Consider the following 22,496-nt stretch of genomic DNA (forward strand, 5'->3'; position numbering starts at 1 on the left):
GTTTCCTTCAACATCGTCTTTCTTTCTCTCGCAAGCATTTTTTCTCCTTTTTGTCTTTTTTCTCTCCTTGCATACACTTTCCAACAATTTGCATATGCGCGATTTTCAGCTACTGCTGCTAATCTCCCACGCAAGCCAGCCATCCTTCGTTGCCGTCGACATCTGACACGCTCATATGTATTATGTTATACTTGTGCACAAGACGTGTAAGAAAATGGAGATGGATGAGAACTCAGTCAATAAAGTATATTTTGATTATGATGCAGTTGATGCTGGCAAAGTTGTTTTTTTTTTTTTATCTTGGTGATAAAAGCAGGTGCTAGTGCGATTTCAAGAATTAGGAATGGGCAGAGTAAGTTCAAGGAATTTCTGTCATCACTAACCAGCAGTGTTACCGCTGAGTTGTTTCCCTTGAACCGTGGAATGGTCCCTGGGATTCTCGTAATTAAACACAGGGACGAGAATGCCACGAGAGCAGCACGAGAAGCAGCGCAGTCTATGATTGGGACAATGGATGAACGAACATCGTTCTTCGTAGCAGAGACATTTCTAATTCAATCTGTTCCCATCTGAGTATATATTTTTATGTAATCATTATGTTAACATAAATAAACGTTGTTAACCGATAACCATTGTCTTGTCTCTCCATCGATGTGATTTATTACCATGTTTTTTACTGTTATGAAGGATTCCATTTACCCACGTCATAAGTGTCTCAGTTTCATATTTCAAATTAAAGTAAATCCATACTTATTATATACCAATTAAGCAAAATTTTGTGAATTTCAATTTCTTCTTAATATCTCCTTAAGCATAAACCCGAAGTTTAGACATTCTCGAGACTCAAAATCTTTAATCAAAATTGGAATAACTATTATATTGTACATGGTACTGGCCAGCCTCATCGTTTCTTAACTTTGGTGATCTGGTGAAAACCAATGTGTGTCAACATGATTATGCTGTATCCAAATGTTACACTATGTTATGGCAATTGAAAAAGATTAAAAATTTATGGTATTAAGTCTGAGCAACACTTCCTGTATGTGCACACACGTGGTCTTTATGAAGTTGTTGTTTTGCCCAAGCTTATTGAGATCAAGCCATCCTTTACACTGCTTCATATAAAGATGACATTTTTTTAGTTCTAGTAACAAATGAACAAAACATCATTTCTGTTGAGCGATCCTGAGTGGTTGTACACTGATTGTTGTGGTAATTTGTTGTGTGTCGGACCAATAAACCAAGTTTCTCGACCTTTATTGTGATTTATGACAGTTTTATTTTAATCTATTTTTTTCGACAATTGTCTGATGTAGATTTTCATAAAGAAACTGACTTTTTTAGATGAGGATTTGATTCTTTGTATTATTTGGATTTTTCAAATTACTGTTCTCATCTTTAGTGCTATTTTTATGTTCTGGTCAATGTGACCTCTAATATTCTTCAGGTGTATCTTGTTGAACTTAAGAATCTTTCTGTTGAACTTGGGAATCTGCATGGAATTTCAAACAGAACCCTTTATTTAATCTACGGGAATAGCATGCTTTTGTTCTGTCAGACATGACTGGGTAGAAATCCTAAGTAATTCATAATTGTATTTTGAAGGTTGTTCTCGCTAAGGATTGAACCTTCAATCTCCAGAATAATGTAACTTTACAACTGAATGTATCATGTACTTTATCCACGACGCCATGGGACCTGAATTTGACAAGATACACCTGAAGGTCTGAGATTATATTGACTGAAACATGAAATAACATTTAAAATGAGAATAGTAGTCCAAAGAATTCAAATCATACGAAACTGGTTTAATTGCCTCTTCATCGAACTCAACTGGGGGGGGAAGAAGCCTACTCATCGTATTCTAGTTAAAAAATGTCCTTTTTTTTTTTTTTTTTTTTTAACGTAATGTCTCCATGCCTGTTACTAACCTCAGCTGCCACTTTGGTGGCGTTCATACTTCAATCCAATGCAAAAAGACAAAAGTTATCAAAAAAAAAACTGTTTACTTGACGTTTTAAGTGTTTGAAATTGAACCAAAATTTAATAAGATTTACAAAAAAATCATAAATATACATAAATGTTCAATCAACAATAAGAAATTATTGTTCTAATACATTCACCAAACGTTTGGCTCCCCCAAAGATTTTTTTTTTAATGAAAACAAAAAGCACTCGGGTAAATTATGCAGAGAAAATTCATCAATGTTTTCTGGCAGATAACATAAACCACTATGATATGCCAAAATGCTCAGTCAATGAAACCGGAGTAAGCAGATACAAAAAAAAAGGTCAACCAATTTGTTAATCATTTTGAAACTATCAGTCATTGCTGACGAAAACATGATACCTTCTCTACATAAGTAATACCTTGTAAGGTGAAAGTACAGAATAGTTACAAAACACCCTCCCCTCTCTGTTAGGAATAGGTTTCTATATAATAACATTATTACTACGTTATATCCTTTTCTAAATTGTAAGTTTAAAAACTAGTCCCTTCACCCCAGATGCACATGCAGCATTGCTCAGGTGAATTGATTTCTTCGTACTTATGCAAAGAAGTACCATGCTGAAGCCAAAATTGCATCAGCATTTCCGGCAGATAATATAAACTGCCAGGATATGTCGAAATTTGAGTAAGGAAACGAAAAAAACATTCAACCAATTTGTTGAAACTTTATAGAATCATCAACCATTCCAGACAAAAACATACCTTTCTTACACAAGTATCTTGTTAAGACGTGAAAGTATAGAATTGTTATAAAACACCCTCTCCTCTCCATGTTAAGAATGGTCTTTTAAATAACATTATTTCAGCGTAATAACTTCTCTGCATAAGTACTAGACCCCCCTCCCCCAAAAATAATAAATAAAAGCAAAAAACTTTCATCGCTCAAACAATTTCTGATCATTTATTTATTCTTTTGCTTTATTTTCAATATTTATACTAAAATTGGGAAAAAGAAATTTATAAAAATTGCAAGAAAATGATACCAAAAAAGTCCTCGATATTTCTTGCTGGAATTTTTTTATTATTGTTAAACATTGAGATATTCGTTCTTGAAAATTACTAAACGTTGAGTGGTTTTTATTCCTTAAGAGGTTAGTAACATTATCTCTTAAAAACTTGCATTTTTTTTTTTCTTCATTAAAATATGTTTTTCTTTTTCTTTTTGTGTCAGTGTTTTCACAAAGTTTTCATTTGGCACCTTCCGGTGGCTTACAGGTTCTGTTGGCCATTGTTGATAAAAAAACACGGTACCTTCTCTACACCATTATGGAAAATGCATTACAAACATTTATCAATGAGGCTAACCAAATCACAGGCCCTATTTGATATTAACTGCAGAGACACCTTCCCAATTTACTTAAAACAACAAAATGTGAAGAAATGCTTTATTTCAGTATTGGTCAAACAATAAATAATAGAATGATTATGTCTTGTACAAAACTTCAGTAAATGTTTTTTGTTTTTTTGTGCTGAAATTTAACATAAATTAATCATTTTTATGTTTTCTGTAGTTTAATTCTGTTTTCATTGCTAAGTGTAAGTTTTTCTTTTGTATTTTCCAGACAACTGGGCCATGTTGTTTGCCCAACGACTTGCCTTGAAAGAAAAGACGAGCCTTTCCGTTTGTTTTTGTATTGTTTCTCCTTATTTAGAATCTACAGAACGCCATTACGACTTCATAATCCGAGGCCTTCAAGAAATAGAAAAGGTTTGTTTTGTGTGAGAAACTTAGAATGTTAACTATTAAACAATGTGTTGACGAGTTTGTATTTGTGGTTAAAAAATATAAAGGCATTAATACAAATTATGAGGGGAATAGCTGTGTTAAGGATGAATTTGGAAGGACAGAGTTCTGAGAAAACACCTTGAAATTAAGAGGTGGTGTGAATTATGACATTAGTGAAAAGGAGTGTTATCAATTTTTATCTAGATTACAAACTATTTTCTTGAGAAAGGCAAGTTGATGCGATAAGTTGTGGTCATGTCAAGTGTTGAGCAAGAAAAAAAAACTGATGATCGAGTTGATGTTGTTTTGGAATTGTTAATTACATTTCAAGAGTTGGACTTGTTGAGAGGTGGCATCTGCATGTTATAGAGAATTTTTACTAAAATTTGGATTGGACATTTTTATTTATGCTTAAAAGTCAGCAAGAATATGAAGGGCTAGTGGTGTCCTGGCCGTGAGTGAAGGGTTACATATATGTTGATCTGGGCACAGGACTGATGTGGAACGATCATGTGGTTTAAAAATCTAAATTAATTTGTATATGAGACAAATAGCTGCATTAAGGATGAATTGGGGAAGTTGTTTGACAGCTGAGAGGACATGTTGAAATTCAGATGTGTGGTGCGAAGTTTGGTGTTCGTGAAAGGCAGTTCTATCAATTTTTGGTTAGATTACACAAGATTTATCAAGTTTTTTGGAAACTTTAGTAAAAATGAATTGCGTTTCTTTACAATGATGGCATCATGAAACATAGTTTTGTGTTTCTTTTTTGCTTGAAAAACTTTTGTGAACATGTTGATGCATCCTGATAATCTATAAGTAATTTTGTGTTTTAATTTTTGAGATGGGAATTGATTATTTGGATTATTTGGACTACTGTTCTCATTTTAGATGCTATTCTCATAATGTTTCAGCAGATGTAACCTTCAACCTTCTTCAGGTGTATCTTGTTGAACTCTGGAATCTACATGGAATTTCAAACATAACCTTTTACTTAATCTACGTGGTAGCAAGTTCTAATTCCGTTAGCCAATAGTGAAGTCACCAGTGAAAGTCAAACACAAAACAGTTTGAAGATACAAAGACGTTTTATTCAAGTGAAGCATGCATGGTCCCCCGTGAGTGCACAGTGAACGAGGCATAAAACAAAATGACTAAGTTCAGCATTCGCCCCCCCCCAAGTCCCCAGAAGACATTAATTCCTGGTGAAAATGAACAAATGGTGCAGTTTTAAGCCTTAACATATGGAAATTTGAGTTCTGCACCATGCAAAAAAAAGAAATGACCGAGTCCATCATTATCATGATCCTTTCTAAGATGACGTTAAATAATGTAAGAGAAAGCAAACAACCTCATTCCACTCCAACTAAACAGTAGCACTGGTTGCTTTGTTTGATGACTGATAAAGTTGCCACTTTGAGCTTCAGATGGTTCGCTGTTACACACAAGTCCTGGTAGGTGACTTGTTTGTAGTAGACAGTTCCACAGAACAAAATATTCTTACCGTGTCGAAACCCGGGAAAGAACATGTGAAATTGCACCAGAAAAGGTTTTTATGAAGCAATTCTGGTTTCTGATTGGTTTGTAGCAGAACGTGAATTAATTTGATTCGTCAGTTCTTAGCAGCATCGTTTATAAATAGAATCGTCCGACTGTGTGGGATCATACCCCATTATAGTAACAAAATATTGCAACATCCTCCCTATTTTTTATAATGGGGGAGTCCCTTGTGTTTGTTCTGCTCAAAAATAAATATATATTTTTATATTTACTTAGACATAACAAAAGTTAGAAATCATTTGGATCTTAGAATTTTAGCATTTAAAAAGACGCCATTTTTAATTGTGTTCAAACGTCAAAAAGGAAATTACAAAGATTTTTTTTTTTTTTCTAAGCAAAAGTATTAGTAGGTTAAAGTGTTAATACAAAATAAAATGGATACAGTTTAACGTCTTGTCCAGGACTATTTTTCTTTTCTTTTTATTTTTTTTATATATAGAAATCTATATACTGAGCATTATCCCTAGGGTTTTCCGCTGATATTCATGCAAAAAAGTAATAGCCTTCTCATAAGTGGAACTTCGCTGGTCTGTATTTTTAATATATAGAAATCTATATACATACAGGGCAGTGAAAAAAAAAATTATTCAGTCGAATTCACCAACAAGTTTTGAGAAAAACATTGTAGCTTTATCTCGTTTTCTACGAAATGGCATTTTATATCCATATGCCTAGATCTCTCATTTTCTACGAAATGGCATTTTATATCCATATGCCTAGATCTTTGATTGATCATCCGTGCTCTGTGCTAAGACTATACTGGCTTGATTATCACAATTAATTACCACGGGGCCTGTAATCAATTCTGGCTCTAAAATAGTCTTCAGGATATTTTTAAGGTAGAGTGCTTCCTGGGTCGTGTGTGTGATCGCGATAAATTCTGCTTCACACGTAGAGAGAGATACAATCTGTTGCTTTTTAGATTTCCATGAAATAATAGGCCCATTTTCTGAGAGTCTGAAACAATATCCAGATACACTCCTGCGATCTTCTTCGTTTGCCCAGTCTGAATCCAAAAAACCTTCTAATTTTAGGGGATTTCTTGATTTTCTAAATACTAACTTCTGTTCTTTAGTTCCTTTTAAATAACGTAGGACTTGTTTAGCTCTGTTTAAATCCTTCATTGTCGGTCGTGATAATTTTTGTGACAGTTTTGTTACTGTACAGCACACGTCGGGCCTGGTTGCAGTCATCAAATATACAAGACTACCTATAATCTCGCGATATTGTGTGTCATTTATTATTTCAGATTCTGTGTGTATACTTTTTATTAATATCATTTTCGACCGGTGCAGAGCGTTTCTTGCACTCTTGCATTCCAAATTTTAATAGTATTTTGTCGATGTATCTCGATTGAGTCATCGTAACAAGTCCTTCGCTTTGAGTAAATTCTATCCCCAGAAACCAGGATATTTTGCCAAGATCGGTCATTTTGAATCTTTTACTTAATTTGTTCTTAACATCAGTTAACATTATGTCACAATTTGATGCGATTAAATTATCCTCGACCCACAAAATCCAAATCAGTAGTTTATCGTCTTTGTGTTGGGTATATAAACAGGGGTCTACAGCGCATTGTCTAAATTGTTGTTTAATAATATAATCATGGAATACTGTGTTCCAACACTGAGCACTCTGCTTTAGACCATATAATGACTTGTTAAGTCGCCACACGCTATTTTTATTTTTCATTATAAATCCCTCTGGAGGGGTAATATAAATTTCACAGTCTATTGGGGCATTTTCCACTGAATAGCAATAGTCGATTTGATAATCTTTTATATTGTCGACCACAAAAAAATCGGGTCGTCTTCTATTTCTTTTTGGGATATCTCTCGACTTTATAATCATCATCATCATCATCATCATCGACACTCATCTCCGTCATTTTTATTCTTTTCGTTTGTTCTAATTATTTGAGGTAATATAATTCCATCCTCTTCATATGACGGGTTTTTGTCTTTACAATTAAACGTGTCTGTGAATTTTACACACCGGATTCTTTTTATTTTATTTTTTTTTCGGGAAAAAATATTAAATTGGCTGGACTGTTTTTATCGTATCCAAGAAATATACCTCTGTCAGCTTTAATATTCAATTTACTCTTTTTCTCTATATATGCGAAGCAAGTTGAACTAAATATATGCATTCTGCTTAAATTTTTTTTTTTTTTTTTTTTTCACCGCAGAAAGATTCATATGGAGTTTTAGATAGTGTTTTGTTAAAACACCTGTTGCGTATACAGGCTGCCGCCATAAGTGCATACGTCCAGAGGTTTTTAGGGAGTTTTGATTCAATGAGTAGGTATCTTGCCATTTCAAAAAGTGTCCGCCACGCACGTTCAGCAGTCCCGTTTTGGTGTGGCAATCTAGGAGCTGATGTTTCATGCCTGATATGATAGTTAATTAATAAAAGTTTAAAGTCTTTATAGGTGAATTCCGTACCGTTGTCAGAGCGAATACACTTGATTTCACCGTAGGGGGCCATGTTGGCTAGATATTTCTTAGTTGCTAGCAGGGTATCAGATTTCTTCTTTAAAAAGTAAACCATTATTAAACCTGAATGGTCATCTACGAAATTCAACACATATCTATAATGTTCTCTGGCCATCGGTTCTACGGGACCGTTCAAGTCACAATGCACCATTGATAGGATTTTTTTTCTGGTATCTTGTATTCATAGTTTGTCATCTTCCCCTGCGTACAGACGTCGCAGTTGAAGGTTTTTGATGTTTGTATTCGCATTCCATCAACTACAGTCGGCAACTTTTTTGATATCAGGAATATTGCAGTGTCCAAGAATTTTATGCCATGTCTGTAGATCATGGCAGGCGGTTTTTGATGGGACTACGCTATTTAAATAATATAGTCTTCCATCCCCCCCCCCCCAATGTCGAATACAGTTCCATTCGGGCACACCAGCCCCGATTTATTGGGGCCAAAGTTTATATCTGCACATTGTCCCATGGCAGCCTGCATAGAAAATATATTTTGTTTAAATTTTGGGACCAGAAGAGCGCTCTCCTGAATACCGAAACACAGTTCACCCTTATTGTTCTTTAGCGAGATTTTCGCATTGGCTCTTTTCAAAAATGATATCATTGACTCGACTCCCGTCAGCCAGTTCTACAAAATGATTTTGTTGCTTAAAGTTGGGATCAAAATTGATAAAATCATATTCCTTTGTAATCACATGTGTCGTGGCCCCACAACCGACAAGAAAATTATTATTGCTTGTTGACGCATCAAATGTACATGAAAATAAAAATGTATGTTCGCTAACAGAGCTCTCTACATTTTTAATGTAGTCGCCATTTTGAATCCTGTATCTGCATTGGAAACTCTGCTTTTGGCAAAGTTGCGTTTTTTATTCCTGGCATGGGTATTTCTTTCTGGGTTATCACGGTGGTAAATGGCTTGAAATCACTCGGTAATCCCTTAAGGACCATGGAAATTAACAGACTGTCACTTATAACTTCGCCAGACATTTTTAAAGAATTTGCAATTGTCTTGGCTCTTATAATATAATCAGTAATAGTTTCGGCTTCCATTCGTTTTAGAGAGGCCAGTTCAGTGTATAAAGAAATAATTTTGGGTTTTCCCTTCGATAAATAATGCTCTCTCAATATGTTTAATTCTTTGCAGCCGTCGTCCAGGGCTTCTCTTATTACCAGTGATAGACTTCAGTCATCTAAACACTATTAATTCCGCAAAGACAGTTGCATTCTTTTCAATGAAGTCGGGGTCGTTTCTGTTTTCAGGTTGTGTTTCTAGCACTTTGTGTAGCTTTTGGATTCGTAGATATTCCAGAAATTTAACTTGCCACAATTCGAACTTTGATTTGGATCCATCGAAATAAAAACCCACGCTGGGCCCATAACCTGTAGAAGTGTAAGCCACTTTGAGCTTCAGATGGTTCGCTGTTACACACAAGTCCTGGTAGGTGACTTGTTTGTAGTAGATAGTTCCACAGAACAAAATATTCTTACCGTGTCGAAACCCGGGAAAGAACATGTGAAATTGCACCAGAAAAGGTTTAATATTCATGAAGCAATTCTGGTTTCTGATTGGTTTGTAGCAGAACGTGAATTAATTTGATTCGTCAGTTCTTAGCAGCATCGTTTATAAATAGAATCGTCTGACTGTGTGGGATCATACCCCATTATAGTAACAAAATATTGCAACAGTTACTTTCATCTAAAAAATTTAGAAGCATGAAATGTTCTTTAAAAATAAGAAGTTTAAAAAAATTGCTTCTTCATTGAACAGAATTTTCAATTCATTTTATCTAAATAATCCAAGAACTTGTATTTGTTTTATCTTTTAGGATTGCCAAGATCTGAATATAAGTTTCCATCTTCTTCAAGGAAACCCACCCGAAGAAGTTTCCAAATTGGTGAAAGACAAAAATATTGCCGCTGTTGTCACAGATTTCCACCCATTACGTCTCCCTCGAAAATGGGTTGATGATCTTCTGCCTAAGCTGCCCAAATCGGTTGGATTATGTCAGGTAAAAATGTTTTGATTCTTTCAAATTAGTCAGTTCTTGTGAAGATTTAGTGTTTTACATTTGTTTTAGCAAATCATGATTATTAAAATTCAAATTTTAATTTGTTAGCATTTGTTTGTTTAATAAAGGGAGATAATCACTTCAATTTTGTAATGAGTTATTTCCCTTGTGTAAGTGTGTTCAATTAATACAGTGTGTTTCAAAAATTGTACTCACACTTTAACTGTTTTCAATTTTGTTTGGACAATAACTGTCATCAATTTGAACATTTGCAAACATGATTCTTTAATTACATTTGTTTTCTAAGCGATTTCATTTCACTCTGTTCATGTTTTTATCATTATTCAAAGCGTGAGTACATAAGTACATATTTTTCTTGAGACACCTTGTATATATTAAATATATATTTACTGAATAAAATGAGAAACATATTAACAGAGTAACACACTTAGTAGATGATTTACAATGAAGCCCTTCTCCGTATATATATATATATATATATATATATATAAATGCAAAATATTAATAGAATAACAGATTCACATTTGTATATATGATAACTTAAAAGCATTAATGAAATAAGATTCGTATTTAGATCCCATACCCATTAGAATATGCTGATCCCCTCCCCCCTCCCTTTGCAGAGTGTAAAAGTCCCTCAATGAGGCCACCTGTTGGCTGTGAGTGGCAACCCTTGATGTGTTGAAAGGGAATCCTGGTGGTTAAAGGATATAGGTCTAGGTTAAGCACCTCCACTTCTCAGCACACCACTTTGGCTTGTATCTAGGCTAGGTGGAATATCGGAGAGACCTGACTCAACCAATTGACTGGTCAGATCAAACCCTAAAATCTACAACTAAGTCAAAAGCAAAATAAAATAAAAATACTAAGCAGTGATTATCCCTCAAAATATAGTAGATAGAAATAACATGACACTTTAAGTAGACGATAGATAGTGTTGGTGATTAGAGTCTGTCATCAAATGAAGAACACAAATCCAAACATAGCTGCAAACTCATCATTGAATCATGTAAGCTTTTGGTAATGAATTAATTTGCTAACATACTTAGGATCTCTCACTTGATTGAGTATACTGCTCTATGTAGCCCTGATCTGTCAAGACGATTGGGTTTCCCTTTAGACAGGTCCCAATACAAGGTGCTGAGGTGGGTGGGAAGCACCAGCAGTAAAAAACAAAATTCATGTCAAAACAACAAAAACCCAAATGCACTTTTATTTGACTTGGAAAGCAAAGCAAGTACAGGATTTGACTCTGAAAGCAGAAGCAGTAAAGATTCTATGTTACTTTTCACTGGGAGAAAACTATTCTCGTTTCTTATTGAAAAAATACTATCCAATAAAATATAATCGAAAACTAAATAAAAAGGAAAAATTATATAAATTTACTCATTGAAATGAAAAATCCAAGTGAAAAAATAGAAAAAAATAAAAAAATTGCCATAACTTCACGATCCAAACTATTCCACATTAAAAACAAAATGAAAGGGATTCATCAGAAGCTTACAACCCCTTAAAAATCCAAAATGAATGAAACAATCAAGGAGTTATTACTCTTAAAAGAATTTTTATAAGGAAAAATGAAAACATATCCACAACTGCTTACATTTTCACATTTAACACAACCCATATCCCACAAAAAATCAAGATTGGATATAATATAGAATCTAGAAATATACGTTCCAGAACCCGACATGTTTCAAATGTCAAAAATTTGAACATCAGAGACATTTGCATGGAGTCACATCACATGCACCTAATGTGGCTTTAAAGAAGCAAACCACCATGAACAAGAATTCCCTGCTTACTCCAAAATATGTAAACACTGTAAAAAAGAAAAAGAAATGTCAGAAATAAAATACAAAAGTAATATATTAGTTGAAGATACCTGAAAACTAAAACTTATGCAAAAGTAGTAGAAAGGAGTAAATTCCTCACCAGACTGAAAAGTATCATCTGAAACTTGGAGAAAAACTTATACACTTGGAACTAAACAAATGGCTAAATTAAAAAAATAAATAAATAAAAATACTACACCTCCAAAAATTAGAAAAAACAAAACCAGAAGTGAAAAAGGATACCAACAAAATATCAACCGTTATCCAAACCCACACCATAAAAATAAACTTGCTTAAAAATCAAATCTTACCAAAACCAAACAGCAAATCCACTAAAAATCAAATTGAACTAGCTGATGAAATGGAGACAGAAAACCAAATCAAATGGGTATATCAAAACCAGAAAACTCCTACCGGTCATTGTCAACAATCAAAACATCAGACTAAACAAAAATAGAACCACCACAAATTCCTGGCACATCTGGAACCAAACTTTCACTGGTTCAAAGGAGAATAAAAAAAAAAAGATGATGCAATCCTCACAAAACAAAAACTAAAATCCTTCAACGCAACACAAACTAAAGCTATAATATAAAAAATACTTCTGAATCCATGGATCTTGACATTAACGCGAACAATCAAAACCAAGAAAATAAATTAACTATGACAAACAAAATACTACTATGGAAAATAAGAGGCATAAAAATAAATTTGCAGAAATACTACCCCTCATCAAAACTCTGTCCACCAGTAGAATTTGAAGCGTAAAAGCTTTTTCCAAAATTACTGGATTCAGAATTAAATAACCCCAAAAAGAGTTTATATGCCAAAAAATAAAACAACCAAACCCCATGAATAAATGTGTATTCGCTTTTTTGTAGATTGTTATCCTCATCTTCATAGTTGTTTACTCATATTTGACCAACTCATCCTCTAGCCTTCGTCAACTATAGAAGGCAGTAATGACTGGGGATACAGTAACAGGACTGAGCATTTTTATCATGTTGCAGTGAGCAAAAGCCAGAGAATGAGTTGACGGAAACATGGTGAAACAACATCTATGAAGATGAGAATAAGTCCGCAAAAAATGAATACGAAAATCATGAAACCTCATCTCAAATGTTCCAATAAAATAAATATACAATAAAATAAATATACAATAAAATAAATATACAATAAAATAAATATACAATAAAATAAATAAGCAATAAAATAAATATACAATAAAATAAATAAGCAATAAAATAAATATACAATAAAATAAATATACAATCAAATAAATATACAATAAAATAAATATGCAATAAAATAAATAAGCAATAAAATAAATATACAATCAAATAAATATACAATAAAATAAATATACAATCAAATAAATATACAATAAAATAAATATACAATAAAATAAATAAGCAATAAAATAAATATACAATAAAATAAATATACAATAAAATAAATAAGCAATAAAATAAATATACAATCAAATAAATATACAATCAAATAAATATACAATAAAATAAATAAGCAATAAAATAAATATACAATAAAATAAATAAGCCATAAAATAAATATACAATAAAATAAATATACAATAAAATAAATAAGCAATAAAATAAATATACAATAAAATAAATATACAATAAAATAAATATACAATAAAATAAATATACAATAAAATAAATATACAATAAAATAAATATACAATAAAATAAATATACAATAAAATAAATATACAATAAAATAAATATACAATAAAATAAATATACAATAAAATAAATATCCAATAAAATAAATAAGCAATAAAATAAATATACAATAAAATAAATATACAATAAAATAAATATACAATAAAATAAATATACAATAAAATAAATATACAATAAAATAAATATACAATAAAATAAATAAGCAATAAAATAAATATACAATAAAATAAATATACAATAAAATAAATATACAATAAAATAAATATACAATAAAATAAATATACAATAAAATAAATATACAATAAAATAAATAAGCAATAAAATAAATATACAATAAAATAAATATACAATAAAATAAATATACAATAAAATAAATATACAATAAAATAAATATACAATAAAATAAATATACAATAAAATAAATATACAATAAAATAAATATACAATAAAATAAATATACAATCAAATAAATATGCAATCAAATAAATAAGCAATCAAATAAATAAGCAATCAAATAAATAAGCAATCAAATAAATAAGCAATCAAATAAATAAGCAATCAAATAAATAAGCAATCAAATAAATAAGCAATCAAATAAATAAGCAATCAAATAAATAAGCAATCAAATAAATAAGCAATGAAATAAATATACAATCAAATAAATATACAATCAAATAAATATACAATAAAATAAATATACAATAAAATAAAAAAGCAATAAAATAAATATACAATAAAATAAATATACAATAAAATAAATAAGCAATAAAATAAATATACAATAAAATAAATATACAATAAAATAAATATACAATCAAATAAATATACAATCAAATAAATATACAATAAAATAAATAAGCAATAAAATAAATATACAATAAAATAAATAAGCCATAATATAAATATACAATAAAATAAATATACAATAAAATAAATATACAATAAAATAAATATACAATAAAATAAATATACAATAAAATAAATAAGCAATAAAATAAATATACAATCAAATAAATATACAATAAAATAAATATACAATAAAATAAATATACAATAAAATAAATATACAATAAAATAAATAAGCAATCAAATAAATAAGCAATCAAATAAATAAGCAATAAAATAAATAAGCAATAAAATAAATATACAATCAAATAAATATACAATCAAATAAATATACAATCAAATAAATATACAATCAAATAAATATACAATCAAATAAATATACAATAAATAAATATACAATAAAATAAATATACAATCAAATAAATATGCAATCAAATAAATATGCAATCAAATAAATATGCAATCAAATAAATATGCAATCAAATAAATAAGCAATCAAATAAATAAGCAATCAAATAAATAAGCAATCAAATAAATAAGCAATCAAATAAATAAGCAATCAAATAAATAAGCAATGAAATAAATATACAATCAAATAAATATACAATCAAATAAATATACAATAAAATAAATATACAATAAAATAAAAAAGCAATAAAATAAATATACAATAAAATAAATATACAATAAAATAAATATACAATAAAATAAATAAGCAATAAAATAAATATACAATAAAATAAATATACAATCAAATAAATATACAATAAAATAAATAAGCAATAAAATAAATATACAATAAAATAAATAAGCCATAAAATAAATATACAATAAAATAAATATACAATAAAATAAATATACAATAAAATAAATATACAATAAAATAAATAAGCAATAAAATAAATATACAATCAAATAAATATACAATAAAATAAATATACAATAAAATAAATATACAATAAAATAAATATACAATAAAATAAATAAGCAATCAAATAAATAAGCAATCAAATAAATAAGCAATAAAATAAATAAGCAATAAAATAAATATACAATCAAATAAATATACAATCAAATAAATATACAATCAAATAAATATACAATCAAATAAATATACAATCAAATAAATATACAATCAAATAAATATACAATCAAATAAATATACAATCAAATAAATATACAATCAAATAAATATACAATCAAATAAATATACAATCAAATAAATATACAATCAAATAAATATACAATAAAATAAATATACAATAAAATAAATATACAATCAAATAAATAAGCAATCAAATAAATAAGCAATCAAATAAATAAGCAATCAAATAAATAAGCAATAAAATAAATATACAATAAAATAAATATACAATAAAATAAATATACAATAAAATAAATATACAATAAAATAAATATACAATAAAATAAATAAGCAATAAAATAAATATACAATAAAATAAATATACAATAAAATAAATATACAATAAAATAAATATACAATAAAATAAATATACAATAAAATAAATATACAATAAAATAAATAAGCAATAAAATAAATATACAATAAAATAAATATACAATAAAATAAATATACAATAAAATAAATATACAATAAAATAAATATACAATAAAATAAATATACAATAAAATAAATATACAATAAAATAAATATACAATAAAATAAATATACAATCAAATAAATATGCAATCAAATAAATAAGCAATCAAATAAATAAGCAATCAAATAAATAAGCAATCAAATAAATAAGCAATCAAATAAATAAGCAATCAAATAAATAAGCAATCAAATAAATAAGCAATCAAATAAATAAGCAATGAAATAAATATACAATCAAATAAATATACAATCAAATAAATATACAATAAAATAAATATACAATAAAATAAAAAAGCAATAAAATAAATATACAATAAAATAAATATACAATAAAATAAATAAGCAATAAAATAAATATACAATCAAATAAATATACAATCAAATAAATATACAATAAAATAAATAAGCAATAAAATAAATATACAATAAAATAAATAAGCCATAAAATAAATATACAATAAAATAAATATACAATAAAATAAATATACAATAAAATAAATATACAATAAAATAAATATACAATAAAATAAATATACAATAAAATAAATAAGCAATAAAATAAATATACAATCAAATAAATATACAATAAAATAAATATACAATAAAATAAATATACAATAAAATAAATATACAATAAAATAAATAAGCAATCAAATAAATAAGCAATCAAATAAATAAGCAATCAAATAAATAAGCAATAAAATAAATAAGCAATAAAATAAATATACAATCAAATAAATATACAATCAAATAAATATACAATCAAATAAATATACAATCAAATAAATATACAATCAAATAAATATACAATCAAATAAATATACAATAAAATAAATATACAATCAAATAAATATGCAATCAAATAAATATGCAATCAAATAAATAAGCAATCAAATAAATAAGCAATCAAATAAATAAGCAATCAAATAAATAAGCAATCAAATAAATAAGCAATCAAATTAATAAGCAATCAAATAAATAAGCAATCAAATAAATAAGCAATGAAATAAATATACAATCAAATAAATATACAATCAAATAAATATACAATCAAATAAATATACAATAAAATAAATATACAATAAAATAAAAAAGCAATAAAATAAATATGCAATAAAATAAATATACAATAAAATAAATATACAATAAAATAAATAAGCAATAAAATAAATATACAATAAAATAAATATACAATCAAATAAATATACAATCAAATAAATATACAATAAAATAAATAAGCAATAAAATAAATATACAATAAAATAAATAAGCCATAAAATAAATATACAATAAAATAAATATACAATAAAATAAATATACAATAAAATAAATATACAATAAAATAAATAAGCAATAAAATAAATATACAATCAAATAAATATACAATAAAATAAATATACAATAAAATAAATATACAATAAAATAAATATACAATAAAATAAATAAGCAATCAAATAAATAAGCAATCAAATAAATAAGCAATAAAATAAATAAGCAATAAAATAAATATACAATCAAATAAATATACAATCAAATAAATATACAATCAAATAAATATACAATCAAATAAATATACAATCAAATAAATATACAATCAAATAAATATACAATCAAATAAATATACAATCAAATAAATATACAATCAAATAAATATACAATCAAATAAATATACAATCAAATAAATAAGCAATCAAATAAATAAGCAATCAAATAAATAAGCAATAAAATAAATATACAATAAAATAAATATGCAATAAAATAAATATACAATAAAATAAATATACAATAAAATAAATATACAATAAAATAAATATACAATAAAATAAATAAGCAATAAAATAAATAAGCAATCAAATAAATAAGCAATCAAATAAATAAGCAATCAAATAAATAAGCAATCAAATAAATAAGCAATCAAATAAATAAGCAATCAAATAAATAAGCAATCAAATAAATAAGCAATCAAATAAATAAGCAATCAAATAAATAAGCAATCAAATAAATAAGCAATAAAATAAATAAGCAATAAAATAAATAAGCAATAAAATAAATAAGCAATAAAATAAATAAGCAATAAAATAAATATACAATCAAATAAATATACAATAAAATAAATAAGCAATAAAATAAATATTCAATAAAATAAATATACAATAAAATAAATAAGCAATCAAATAAATAAGCAATCAAATAAATAAGCAATCAAATAAATAAGCAATCAAATAAATAAGCAATCAAATAAATAAGCAATCAAATAAATAAGCAATCAAATAAATAAGCAATCAAATAAATAAGCAATCAAATAAATAAGCAATCAAATAAATAAGCAATAAAATAAATATACAATAAAATAAATATACAATAAAATAAATATACAATAAAATAAATATACAATAAAATAAATATACAATAAAATAAATAAGCAATAAAATAAATATACAATCAAATAAATATACAATCAAATAAATATACAATCAAATAAATATACAATCAAATAAATATGCAATCAAATAAGTAAGCAATAAAATAAATAAGCAATAAAATAAATAAGCAATAAAATAAATAAGCCATAAAATAAATATACAATAAAATAAATATACAATAAAATAAATATACAATAAAATAAATATACAATAAAATAAATATACAATAAAATAAATATACAATAAAATAAATATACAATCAAATAAATATACAATCAAATAAATATACAATCAAATAAATATACAATCAAATAAATATACAATCAAATAAATATGCAATCAAATAAGTAAGCAATAAAATAAATAAGCAATAAAATAAATAAGCAATAAAATAAGTAAGCAATAAAATAAATATGCAATCAAATAAATAAGCAATCAAATAAATAAGCAATCAAATAAATATGCAATCAAATAAGTAAGCAATAAAATAAATAAGCAATCAAATAAATAAGCAATAAAATAAGTAAGCAATAAAATAAATATACAATCAAATAAATATACAATAAAATAATTAAGCCATAAAATAAATATACAATCAAATAAATATACAATCAAATAAATATACAATCAAATAAATATACAATCAAATAAATATACAATCAAATAAATATACAATCAAATAAATATACAATCAAATAAATATACAATCAAATAAATATACAATCAAATAAATATACAATCAAATAAATATACAATAAAATAAATAAGCAATAAAATAAATAAGCAATAAAATAAATAAGCAATAAAATAAATAAGCAATAAAATAAATAAGCAATAAAATAAATATACAATCAAATAAATATGCAATAAAATAAATAAGCAATAAAATAAATAAGCAATAAAATAAATAAGCAATAAAATAAATAAGCAATAAAATAAATAAGCAATAAAATAAATAAGCAATAAAATAAGTAAGCAATAAAATAAATAAGCAATAAAATAAATAAGCAATAAAATAAATAAGCAATAAAATAAGTAAGCAATAAAATAAATAAGCAATAAAATAAATATACAATAAAATAAATAAGCAATAAAATAAGTAAGCAATAAAATAAGTAAGCAATAAAATAAGTAAGCAATAAAATAAGTAAGCAATAAAATAAATAAGCAATAAAATAAATAAGCAATAAAATAAATAAGCAATAAAATAAATAAGCACTAAAATAAGTAAGCAATAAAATAAGTAAGCAATAAAATAAGTAAGCAATAAAATAAATAAGCAATAAAATAAATAAGCAATAAAATAAATAAGCAATAAAATAAGTAAGCAATAAAATAAGTAAGCAATAAAATAAATAAGCAATCAAATAAATAAGCAATAAAATAAGTAAGCAATAAAATAAATAAGCAATAAAATAAATAAGCAATAAAATAAGTAAGCAATAAAATAAGTAAGCAATAAAATAAATAAGCAATCAAATAAATAAGCAATAAAATAAATAAGCAATAAAATAAATAAGCAATAAAATAAATAAGCAATAAAATAAGTAAGCAATAAAATAAGTAAGCAATAAAATAAGTAAGCAATAAAATAAGTAAGCAATAAAATAAATAAGCAATAAAATAAATAAGCAATAAAATAAATAAGCAATAAAATAAGTAAGCAATAAAATAAGTAAGCAATAAAATAAATAAGCAATAAAATAAGTAAGCAATAAAATAAATAAGCAATAAAATAAATAAGCAATAAAATAAATAAGCAATAAAATAAATAAGCAATCAAATAAATAAGCAATAAAATAAATAAGCAATAAAATAAGTAAGCAATAAAATATACAATCAAATAAATATACAATAAAATAAATATGCAATCAAATAAATATGCAATCAAATAAATAAGCAATAAAATAAGTAAGCAATAAAATAAGTAAGCAATAAAATAAGTAAGCAATAAAATAAATAAGCAATAAAATAAATATACAATCAAATAAATATGCAATAAAATAAATATACAATCAAATAAATATGCAATCAAATAAATAAGCAATAAAATAAGTAAGCAATAAAATAAGTAAGCAATACCATGAATAAGTAATAAAATAAATAAGCAATAAAATAAATAAGCAATAAAATAAATAAGCAATAAAATAAGTAAGCAATAAAATAAATAAGCAATAAAATAAGTAAGCAATAAAATAAGTAAGCAATAAAATAAATAAGCAATAAAATAAATAAGCAATAAAATAAATAAGCAATAAAATAAGTAAGCAATAAAATAAGTAAGCAATAAAATAAATAAGCAATAAAATAAGTAAGCAATAAAATAAATAAGCAATAAAATAAATAAGCAATAAAATAAATAAGCAATAAAATAAATAAGCAATCAAATAAATAAGCAATAAAATAAATAAGCAATAAAATAAGTAAGCAATAAAATATACAATCAAATAAATATACAATAAAATAAATATGCAATCAAATAAATATGCAATCAAATAAATAAGCAATAAAATAAGTAAGCAATAAAATAAGTAAGCAATAAAATAAGTAAGCAATAAAATAAATAAGCAATAAAATAAATATACAATCAAATAAATATGCAATAAAATAAATATACAATCAAATAAATATGCAATCAAATAAATAAGCAATAAAATAAGTAAGCAATAAAATAAGTAAGCAATACCATGAATAAGTAATAAAATAAATAAGCAATACCATAAATAAGGTATAAAATAAATAAGCAATAAAATAAATAAGCAATAAAATAAATAAGCAATAAAATAAATATGCAATAAAATAAATATGCAATAAAATAAATATGCAATAAAATAAATATGCAATAAAATAAATATACAATAAAATAAATATACAATAAAATAAATATACAATAAAATAAATAAGCAATAAAATAAATATGCAATAAAATAAATAAGCAATAAAATAAATAAGCAATAAAATAAATATGCAATAAAATAAATATGCAATAAAATAAATATGCAATAAAATAAATATACAATAAAATAAATATGCAATAAAATAAATATGCAATAAAATAAATATACAATAAAATAAATATGCAATAAAATAAATATGCAATAAAATAAATATGCAATAAAATAAATAAGCAATAAAATAAATATGCAATAAAATAAATAAGCAATACCACGAATAAATAGTTTTAGATATAAAGAATCTGAAATGTAAACGGGATTTGGCATTAAATGACTACAAAAGGGTTGATACGCCATAAAACAAAATTACCAAGAACCAACCACAACACGCAAATAAAGAAACATAAAATATTTGTAATAATTTAAAACGATATGACCAGAACCATTATATAACTTAGATAAAAATAATTAAATTTTTAACCTTTCGGATTACAACTCAATTGACATTTTGAATTTGACTATATTTAGCTTGCAACTCTGATTGCAATTTCTTTTGTTGGGACCTAAATGAATATTACATGAAGAATTATTCATGTTCAAATTTAACTGACATTTTAGATTTCAATAGAATCCATTCAGTCTTCAAATTCCAGATTCTTCCTTATGGAGTATGACTTCATTCATTATGTTATTAATTAAGAAGTTTTTTTACTTTATTTTTTTTTTTGTTGAAAATTTTTTTTATATATATATATTTTTTAAATTCTAATCATTGATAAATATTTTTTATATATATATTTTTTCAAATTAATTCTAATCATTGATAAATATTTTACTAATGTTGATCCTCTGATGAAAAGGGTCTCTTTGAAAACTAATGGGTTAAGGATTTTTCTTTATTATAATTGTGTGAAGTTTTGATAGATTAAAAAAATTGTAATTCAATTTTTAATCATCAAATTATATATTATGATCTATTTAACATTTGTGTACATTAGGTTGACACGCACAATATAGTGCCCTGTTGGATAACGTCTCCTAAACAAGAATATGCTGCACGTACAATCAGGAATAAAATTCACAGTAAACTGAGCGAATTCCTAACTGAATTTCCACCAGTTATTGTTCATCCACACAAAACAAAACAAACGACCAAGGTGAGTCTGCATTGTATCACTATTTCATCTTTTTATGAAAATCATTTTTAAAGATTATGTTAAATAAGTAATTTCTGCTTTTTCTTTATTTCCAAATTGTGCCTTTTAACAAAAATTCAAAAATGATTTCAACTTTGTATAATATGCTTATCAGTTTTTATAACCATTTAAAAAACAATAAGATTGTC

At 25.3% G+C, this 22,496-nt stretch overlaps 1 protein-coding gene across 3 annotated transcripts in view; it reads left to right on the top strand.

Moving 5' to 3' along the window:
- Positions 1-22,496, top strand: part of LOC145288095 (deoxyribodipyrimidine photo-lyase-like) — a 118,830-nt gene that overhangs the window by 68,345 nt on the left and 27,989 nt on the right. For all 3 annotated transcript variants that reach the window (XM_080136152.1, XM_080136150.1, XM_080136151.1), the window contains exons 3-5: positions 3,573-3,718; positions 9,623-9,805; positions 22,150-22,308. In XM_080136152.1, coding sequence (XP_079992278.1) covers positions 3,573-3,718; positions 9,623-9,805; positions 22,150-22,308 — 488 coding nt within the window. The remainder of the gene's footprint in view (positions 1-3,572; positions 3,719-9,622; positions 9,806-22,149; positions 22,309-22,496) is intronic.

This window comes from Euprymna scolopes, chromosome 11 (genome assembly GCF_053919585.1).
Source record: "Euprymna scolopes isolate OS-2025 chromosome 11, ASM5391958v1, whole genome shotgun sequence".
Taxonomy (NCBI): Eukaryota; Metazoa; Mollusca; class Cephalopoda; order Sepiida; family Sepiolidae; genus Euprymna; species Euprymna scolopes.